Genomic DNA, 9,069 nt, shown 5'->3' on the forward strand with positions numbered 1-9,069 from the left:
AAGGGATGAATATTTCCCTGTTCAAAAGGCTCAAATGCTATTAAAATGACATTTGCTCGGTGGTGACCTAGAAAAAGTCTAAATTAGGTAACTGCATTACAGAGATTTAAAAATGGAAACACTTCTCCCTCCCCACCACAGGTCTTTTATGTAAAAATAGAAAATACCAATGAGAATGCAAAAGTGTCCTCCATACCACACCTTTTCATGTTCAAATTCTTTAGCCACATTCAAATTTACAAGAAGCAAGCTATGTAAAAAAAAAATGCAGTGTCTAACACAAACGATTTGATGGGGTGTGGAAAGGGGAGGGGGGGCTAGAGCACAGGAAGCCTCTTACGGGAAACTCTTGTGACCTTTGGTTTTAATGAATGACTTAAAACCCCAATATTAGTCCCCAGGAAATGGGAAAGGAAATTGAGAGCGTGTCTGGAGAGTATAAAATCAGGAGTTCCATCAAGGTGAAGGCATTCAGATCTGGCTTTTTGCCTCTTGTGAAATTGAACTAATAACTGGACCACAAGAAAGAAACTCAGCTGAGAAATGAAACTTCTCACAGCACTCATTTTCCTAGCCCTGATTGCCAGCATCAAACAAGCCAGCTGCCAGCTCTCTGAAGAAAGCTGTACAAAACTCGTCAATCTCCTGCCCCTTCGGCTCAAAGACCTGCGGATTGCATTTGATGAAATTAAAGATTATTTTGTGAGTATGACACCTGTCAAAGCCTGTTGCCTTCTGTCTACTGCTTTTGCACTTTCAGTGATTTAGCATACCCACACACAGGAGACAGGCTCCTTTGTGCAGAATTGGTTTAGATGCAGGCTCACTGTTTTGTGTTCATTGCTGCGGGTGAAATAAATAGTTTAGTTTCATCGCTTGCTAAGGGGAGAGAAAATGTGCAAAAGATTTTTTGTTAACCAGTCACAGTTACAGCTTTCACAATGAATTTTAAGGCATTTTAATTTTTTTGACATTTCATTTAAAATTATTCCTTTACTGACAAGGATAAATTCAACTATGGTATAAGTGGGTGAAAATCCATTGAAGTTAATGATGGATGAGACGGAAATATTTCACTATAGCTTTCAAGTTGTGTTAAAGAACAAACATTAAGCTACAACCAAAGCCAGAAAGACCTTATTCTGTGTCTAGAGAATTTAGTGCCCATTTCCCTCTCCTGCATGGGAATTCTGTCTGTGGATAGATTGCCAGAGTGGCATTAAACCTTTGTGATGAGAGATGTATTGGAATGGTCTTGCTGACAGCTGAGCAAAGTAATCATGCAAAAAGGGATGCATAGGATTTGTAATTGTATTACCACCAATATTGCCTTAAATGCATCTAAATTGCAATATAATATCAATGCATTAGGTACTAACGATATAAAAAATTGAGATGTCATCCCTCTAGGTTAAATCAACAAATAATGGCATGTGTTTGTATTATCAGCCCAATTAACATGGCAGTTGGTAGATATATAGGATTTAAGACTTTAAATCAAAGTTTGCTACAAGTCTCTGAGTGAAGTGCTGGTAACAGGAGCAAGTAGTTCCTTAATAGGACTGTTATATATCATAGTCATTTTGGGTGCTGTTATCTGCACACTATCTGAAGTCAAAAGAAAGTAAGCAGGGTTTGAAAGGCAGGCTAAAGAAATTAAACATGTGTTGAATAAATCACCCACACATGTGATTTCATTTTTCCTGTCCTTTTGACTTCAAATTAATTGCACAGGCATGTGGGACAGTATCAGCACCTGTCCCACACATCTGTTAGTCTATAAGGTGCCACAGGATTCTTTGCTGCTTTTACAGATCCAGACCAATACGGCTACCCCTCTGACACTTGACACCTGAATGTTATTACTGTGTGATATGTGTGTGTGTGTACATACATACACACAAACACACACAACTTCTGTATGTTCAGATGTCCAGTGTTTGCCTTAAAACGACAACACACACACTCAGGCAAACCAGACAGTTTGATGAACTGAAGTACTTTTACACAGTGGAAATGAAGATACTGTAGGCTGCCTACCTTGGTAAAACTGACATTTCGATTGCATACTTTTACAGCAAGCCAAAGATGATGAACTTGACATCTTATTGCTAAAGGAGGATTTACTGGAAGATTTTAAGGTGAGAATTTTGCTGAGCACTGTGATTCTAATTCTAAGCTAATGTCATTCTAACAGAGGCAGCTGGAAGTACTATACAAAGTTTAAGGTGTTTTTAAAACTGGTAGTATGATAAGAATATCCTACCCATGAAAACTGGTTTCATTGTATCTTTGCCTGTATAACATCTGTCTAAGATAGTCAGTCCCTTTGAGATTGCTCTGCTCCTGTTTTCATGCTGGGGGGCTGGGTCTAGTGGTCAGAGCACAGGACTGGGAGTCTGAACTCCAGATTTCCAGGCTGATGCTGCTGTCTGTAGGCTTGGGCAAATAGCTTCACCTCTCTACACCTCAGTTTTTCCATCTTTAAAGCAGAGATAATAATGCTTATTTACCAGCCTCACAGGATGGCAGTACAGCACTGTGGAAAGCACCCTGTAAGGTGCATTGCATAACCCATAGAACCAAACCTCTGGTCAGTGATGACAACTGAGTGACTGATTCTGACAGCTGTTTATGCCGTTTCCTCCACTTGTGGTGGCAAATCATTAACGCAACTCACTCCTCTTCCTCCAGGGTTATTTGGGCTGCCACTCAGTGTCAGACATGATCCGATTTTACCTGGATGAAGTCTTACCGAAGGCGATCAACAGCAGCCAACACACTAAGCGGAGCATGGTCAATATTGGCCACATGCTGATGGACCTGCAGCAGACACTGAAGCGCTGTGTGAGTATTGGTCACATTTCACAGGTCACTTATCAATTTCCCAGGGAGCTGAACACAAGCTGGTATCCCAAGCAAAGCTGCATCATGAAACTTCTGCTGCTTCCTGAGGGAGAGCTTCTTAAAAGTTCTTTGCTACAGGAGCTCAGGGGCTGCAGTACAGAACAACAGTGAAGAGAGGGGTCTGCTAATCCATTGGTGCCGTAACTTAATAAGAAGCTAAGTGTGGTGTTATAGGGGAGAAGGCCTACAAAGGTTTTGCCAAGTCACCTTCAGACTGATCCTGTACCACTGAGGTTGATAAGAGCTTAGCCATTGTTGTCAGTGTAGATAGCACAGTGACAGGCACATTAAAAATACAGCCCAGCTGGACTCTTGGGACTGACATCCTGGTCATGACATAAGAGGGAGGCAGAATTTCACTCATCATGGGGAAGACTTCACCGTATATAGACCAGAATAGATGGACACACACAGAAACTGCAACTGAGGACCTAAGCAGTCCCTTCAGGCCCTTGCTATCTAGGAATCTATGATTTCTATCATCAAGATTCAGTTGTAAAGTTTTAGAAATAATTATTTATTTTTAAAGGCCAGCCTGCAGCCCTGTAATAAACACTGATCAAAGATGAATTTAAAAGGGTTCATTTGAAGCCCTTACCTGAAAGGAGCTGCTCTCACAGGCTGGGACGGCAGAACTAAAGCTGAATGCAGCCTCAGCTCCTGGAACTGCCTGACTGTGGTGTCCTGACTCTGTCATCTGGCAGTGAAATGACTCAGTCAGTGAACAAGCAATTCAGCAAAGGGAAGGGTGAACCCTCCCTGAGAGGACATCACACAGGCTGTTTGCTGAGCTGGTTATAGAACTCCTCGAACATAATGGCTATTGGTATCTGCATAGGGGTATCATCTGGAGGTCCCAGAATGGATCCAGCCACCTCTGGGTAAGGCATGGTACAAAGTCACCACAGTTCCTGCTCCAGAGAGCTCACAATCTAAAAGACAAATGAGGGCTGAAGGGAGAGAGAAAGGATACAACAGCCTAGCAAGGGGGCCACTGGGCTAGTCCCCTTGAGAATGAATATCTGTTAATGGATTTCATTTATATCTATCACAAAGGTTTCATTCTGAAGGGCACCCGTGGCTGACATGGGGGAAATGAGGGGAATTCTCAAGGAAGCGAGGGAAATGGATGAGGGGAGAGCACAGCCTTGTGGGATAGTGGGGCTGGGGAGCTGAGGAGCTGCTGTGGCAGGAATAAAAGACTCAATAATAGTTTCCCAAGCACACACCATATTTCTAGAAAGACCCCTTTGTGCACCAGCTGGGCTGGGGCAGCCTCTCTCTCACCCATCCAGAGCTGTACTGTAAAGGAAGGCTGCTTTGTTAAAAATCCCTGGTTGCTTTCTTCCACAGCACAGATTCTTCACTTGCGAGAAGAGGAACCAAACCATAAAGCAGATCAAGGAAACCTACGATAAGGTAACTCTCCTGTGCAATTGCTAACCATGTCGTTCGGGAGCAATCCGTCATCCCATTCAAGTTAATGGAGTTTGACCAATGACTTCAGTTGGAGCAGCATCAGGCCGTTATGGGAAAACTCTGGGGTTGACAATACTGAAAACATGAGAAAGTGGCCAAAAAAAAAGCATGGGATGGAGGGAATTCAAATGCAGGTTCTCATAAAATAAGTATAAATAAATAAATAATGCAGACCCTGAAACCTGGCCCGCTACTGAAACCAGATTTTTTTTTTACAACGATCATTTGCTTTTGCATTTCTGGCCTGGATTGGGACCAGAAATGCTGCAACACCATAACAATGGTCCATTCGAGCTTCATACTAAACCCCCTACACACACACACTTTTTCACGTTCCAGAGGGTTAGACTTTTCGGAAGAGGATTGGAGAAGTATCAAAAGTGATGGCTGGTGAGCCAAACTGAACCTGGACTCTCAACCTTCTTGGGTTTGGCTAACACTAATGCCAAAGCAAAGGACAGGACGACTCTAGAACAGTTAACTGTTAGAGGGGAAAGATAGCTGAGCCTGGGATTTTGGAGACACTTGTTCCTGTTCCCGCTCTACCACAGACTCCTGTAAGACTTGGAGCATTCTCTGGGCTTTGATTCCCTATCTGAACAATGGGGATAAGAGCAAATGCCTACCCCATCATTATTTTGTGAAAATAAATACACGAAAGATTATGGGGCACTCAGTAAGTACATGACTATGCAATGGGGCTGGGTCAGATAGATACAGTAACTGCATTAGCCAGAGCAACTACAGGAAAACAGTTTAAACTGTAGACGGAATTATAGTGTGTACAAATGATCTAAACAAACATCTATATGATATATTATACAACCACAAATGAGTTAGTCATGAGTCTATCAGTTCACATTGTCCAAAAGCTGGTATTATGAGTCCTGTTGCAGCTGGGCAAATGTTGCATTAAAAAAATCTGCAGAGGTTTGGGGTTTTTTTTTCAAAACCACCATTTGCTTTGAGTGTGTTTGCATTATTTCTGTTTCTTATCCTTGAATATTCTGTCAAATGAAAGTATTTTAAGCAAGTCAAGTGGGATCGTTGTGGGAAGCCAATTTTGACTTCCTAATCACAAGCATTCCCATTGGAAACTGATCCTAAATGTTACATTCAGCCAATCAGAGAACAGAAATATATCATAAGAGCTACGTCTCCAAACAAAGCAATTCAAATTCGGAATACACTTAATGAACTGCTTGCAAACTACATATCAATTCTCCCATCACCTGTGAGTTAGCTGTGATTCAACATTTGTGGTTTAATGAGAATCTGAGTAACATTTCCATGCACTCTATGAATTGTGCATCTAGGCTTAGCATGCTTTAACTTAAGTTATCTTGTGATTTATTATACACTTAATTACTAATATGTACAATTAATTGATATTAAGTAATTTATTTTCTCTGCTCCTCCCCTCCCCCTAGTTACAAGAGAAAGGAATCTATAAGGCAATGGGAGAATTTGACATCTTCATTAACTACATTGAAGAATACTTGATGATGAAGATGGGAAAGTGAAACCCCAAAAAGTTCTGCATCTTTCACAACAAGGAAACTGCCATTTTATAAAAGTAACGTTAGACTCTCCAAACACATGAGACAGAGAACTATCTTATGGTTTGGGCCAAGGATTATGGCTGAACAGTATTAATACTGTACTTTAAAAAAACATATTGTGCCTATCATATTAAGTATTTATTACCTCCAGTACCTCAATGTTTACATTTACAGATGTCTTATTTTTTTAAATAGGAAGAAGCAATGTCATTTTTAAACTATTATTTATTGTTTGATATTTGTACATTGTATGATTGTGATATTTTTACACTTAGCTTGGAAATACCAAAACTTAAATTTCAGGAAATACTCTTGAGGGAGGAAATAATGAGTCAGATTCATCCCTGGTGTTATCCCACTGAAGTCAAGGTCTGTCTAAACAAGAGTTCTAGGCCCCAAATACAGCAAAGCACTTGCTTAGGGGCTTTGCTGAATCAGAGCCTTACTCTCTGAGCTAAACATCTATAGGCATTGTCTCTGGTCTGTAATTCAGAAAGGGAACTAATCTGTTCTCTAGAATCAGAGCTCTCGACCCTTAAAATAGCCAATTAATCATAGCTAAAACAGAGGGCATTTTCTTTCCCGAAAAGGCTTTTTGGTCAGCTTTTACATGAAATGAAATTTGGCGGTGCAGGGTTTACATTCAAAACCTTAAATTCTCTAGGAAACACCAGCGGATGATGTAACAAACAACAGACTCTGACCAACCTGACTTCAGTTTAAATCTTAGCTCATTATCATAAGAAAAAATAGTATTTGGAATGAAATGCTTTGGTTCTAATAGAACTTAACTTTTAACTGCTACTAGCCATTTAATCACCTGACTTTCAGAGCTGCTGGGTACATCCACAGTGGTCCTTGAAGCCCAAGGGAGCAGCGGGGGCTCCGCACCTTTGAAAGTCAGACTATAGTGCCTTAACCTTCAGTCTATGACTGGAATTAACTCACTGACAGGTTAGGGCTGCAGGGGATAATTTAAATTATTACCCACCATTTTAAGGTGGATTTGGTAATTTGCATTCAAATGATTGAAGCTGCACATAGGGCTGGCAATGGTTTGTTTTGCTTTACTTCTTACATTATGAACCAGGAGCTGCAACAGGCAAACGCTACACTAGAAATGTTACATGGTTCTATATATCTAGAGAGTCAGTATTCTCTGTATATCAGCATTTGATTCCCCCTTGTTTCATGGGCTCATCGGCTTAATATGCAGAGAATAACAGAGAGTGAAATGCAGTGATGTTTGGGAGCTGGGTTCTAATATTTAGAAGCTCTGGGAGGCTCCACTGTAATGAAACACTGTCAGTTTGTCATTCGTGTTACTGTGCTTTGTAAGTTACCATTACAAAATGAGATAAGCAGATTTATACTTAGCTTGTATTTTCAGAGCTAATGCCACAAGGGCAGGGACTGTGTCCCCGTCCTGGGAATGCGTCACAGTGAAACTGGTTATGCAACAGAAGTAACCAGCCCAACTGCAACAGCACCGTTCTGCAACTCAAAGGGCAAAAATTCACTTAGAGATGGTGCCTAAATCACAGTAAGGGTAGGCTTTGGTGTAAACAGGTGTAAAATTCAATCAGACTTGCGCAAAAGTCTGTCCCTTTTTGCATTAAACTCCTGTCAAGCCAGCTCTGCACTCCTTAGTCCAGCAAAACTTCCTTTGGTTTGAGTGACATCACAGGGCTGTGAACTGGGCAAATGGGTTACAGCTACAGCAACCAGCCTCAAAAGTTCCGTCTTGCCAGCTGCAATTTCAGTTCTGCAAGACATGTTCTGTTTAGAGGGCAGTGCCATTGCTAAGCGCTCTGTTAATGTGTTCATGTGCATGACTGCAGAATTTTCATCTGTTTTTATGTGAATGTAAAAATAAACTGTTTATGTTTTCTAACAGCAATCTGATCTATTCTATTCTTTCAATTTATTAACATGGTTATGAAGGTGAAATGTTGTTCACCACCTAGAGGAATGGCTGTTATTTACAACACCAAAATAAATTTATGTCTTCCTTGAGCAGCTCACATTAGGAAACATGACCATAGATAGTCCCCCCTCATGCAGAGGGATCTGCTAGGGCACTCTGAATCAGAGGGACTCAGTATGGACATAAAGGGATGAATCCCTTTGCAGAGCCTTTTTAGTAGCCATTGCTCACACAAGGCTCACACCTGAATTAACATGGTGATTAAAGAACACAGTCAAATACATGCATGCATCTGATGAAGTGGGTATTTACCTACGAAAGCTCATGCTCCAATATGTCTGTTAGTCTATAAGGTGCCACAGGACTCTCGCTTTTTACAGTTCCAGACTAACATGGCCATCCCTCTGATACTGGTCAAATACAGATCCTTTGTGACCTTGACCAGGTCAGTTAGGCCCTGATTCAAGAAACCCTTTAAGCATATGCTTAAACCATCCCTATTCAGGCCAGCACTCAAACATGCATTGAATTATAAGCATGTGATTAAATTCCGGTGACTACAATTGGGACCTAATCTACTGTGCCTCTATTCCTCATCTGTAAAACAGGGACTTCCTTTGTTTGCCTTGTCTAAATAGACTGGAAGCTCTTTGGGGCAGGGGCTGTCTCTTAGTATGTCTGTACAGCACCCAGCACAATGCAGTCCTGATCATAGCTGCAGCCTCTAGGCACAATACAAACAGTATTAACAACCCTTATTGTTTATCTCCTTTACAAAGCTGCACCCATCATCACAGCCTCTCAAAACCTAGCTATAAAGAATACATGTACACATACAGATGTCAGCGTTCTTTACCCGTTACTAATAAACCCTGATTAGAACAATACATGTCCATTTTGCATTCCATCATTTAAGCCCAGCTATTTATGGATTTCAATCAACAAGCTTATCAGTTTCACTCTCGATTTCCATGCATCCGACGAAGCGGGTATTCACCCATGAAAGCTCATGCTCCAATCTGTCTGTTAGTCTATAAGGTGCCACGGGACTCTTTGCTGCTTCTTAATTTCCAGTCACTTTCACTGGCAAGAGGCGTCTTGTTTTTAGGTGCACCCTAGTTCTGAACATTTTTTTTAAAAAAAACAACATGCAAATATTTGTAGGCAATGAGATAACATCAGCCGTGTTCTATC

General features: G+C 41.0%; 1 protein-coding gene across 1 annotated transcript; it reads left to right on the forward strand.

The window, feature by feature from the left end:
* The first annotated feature begins 543 nt into the window (after positions 1-543).
* IL10 (interleukin 10) lies at positions 544-6,118 on the forward strand. Its single transcript, XM_032792578.2, has 5 exons — positions 544-702; positions 2,079-2,141; positions 2,695-2,847; positions 4,261-4,326; positions 5,817-6,118. The coding sequence occupies exons 1-5, from the start codon at positions 544-546 to the stop codon at positions 5,907-5,909; spliced, it is 534 nt and encodes a 177-aa protein (XP_032648469.1). The 3' UTR covers positions 5,910-6,118.
* The last annotated feature ends 2,951 nt before the right edge of the window (positions 6,119-9,069 follow it).

The sequence above is a fragment of the Chelonoidis abingdonii genome, chromosome 4 (genome assembly GCF_003597395.2).
Source record: "Chelonoidis abingdonii isolate Lonesome George chromosome 4, CheloAbing_2.0, whole genome shotgun sequence".
Classification (NCBI taxonomy): domain Eukaryota; kingdom Metazoa; phylum Chordata; order Testudines; family Testudinidae; genus Chelonoidis; species Chelonoidis abingdonii.

Coding starts and splice junctions, on each gene's coding strand:
- IL10 (XM_032792578.2), top strand. CDS start 544: ATGAAACTTCTCACAGCACTCATTTTCCTAGCCCTGATTGCCAGCATC. Junction 703..2,078: donor ATGAAATTAAAGATTATTTT/GTGAGTATGACA, acceptor ATACTTTTACAG/CAAGCCAAAGATGATGAACT. Junction 2,142..2,694: donor ATTTACTGGAAGATTTTAAG/GTGAGAATTTTG, acceptor CTCTTCCTCCAG/GGTTATTTGGGCTGCCACTC.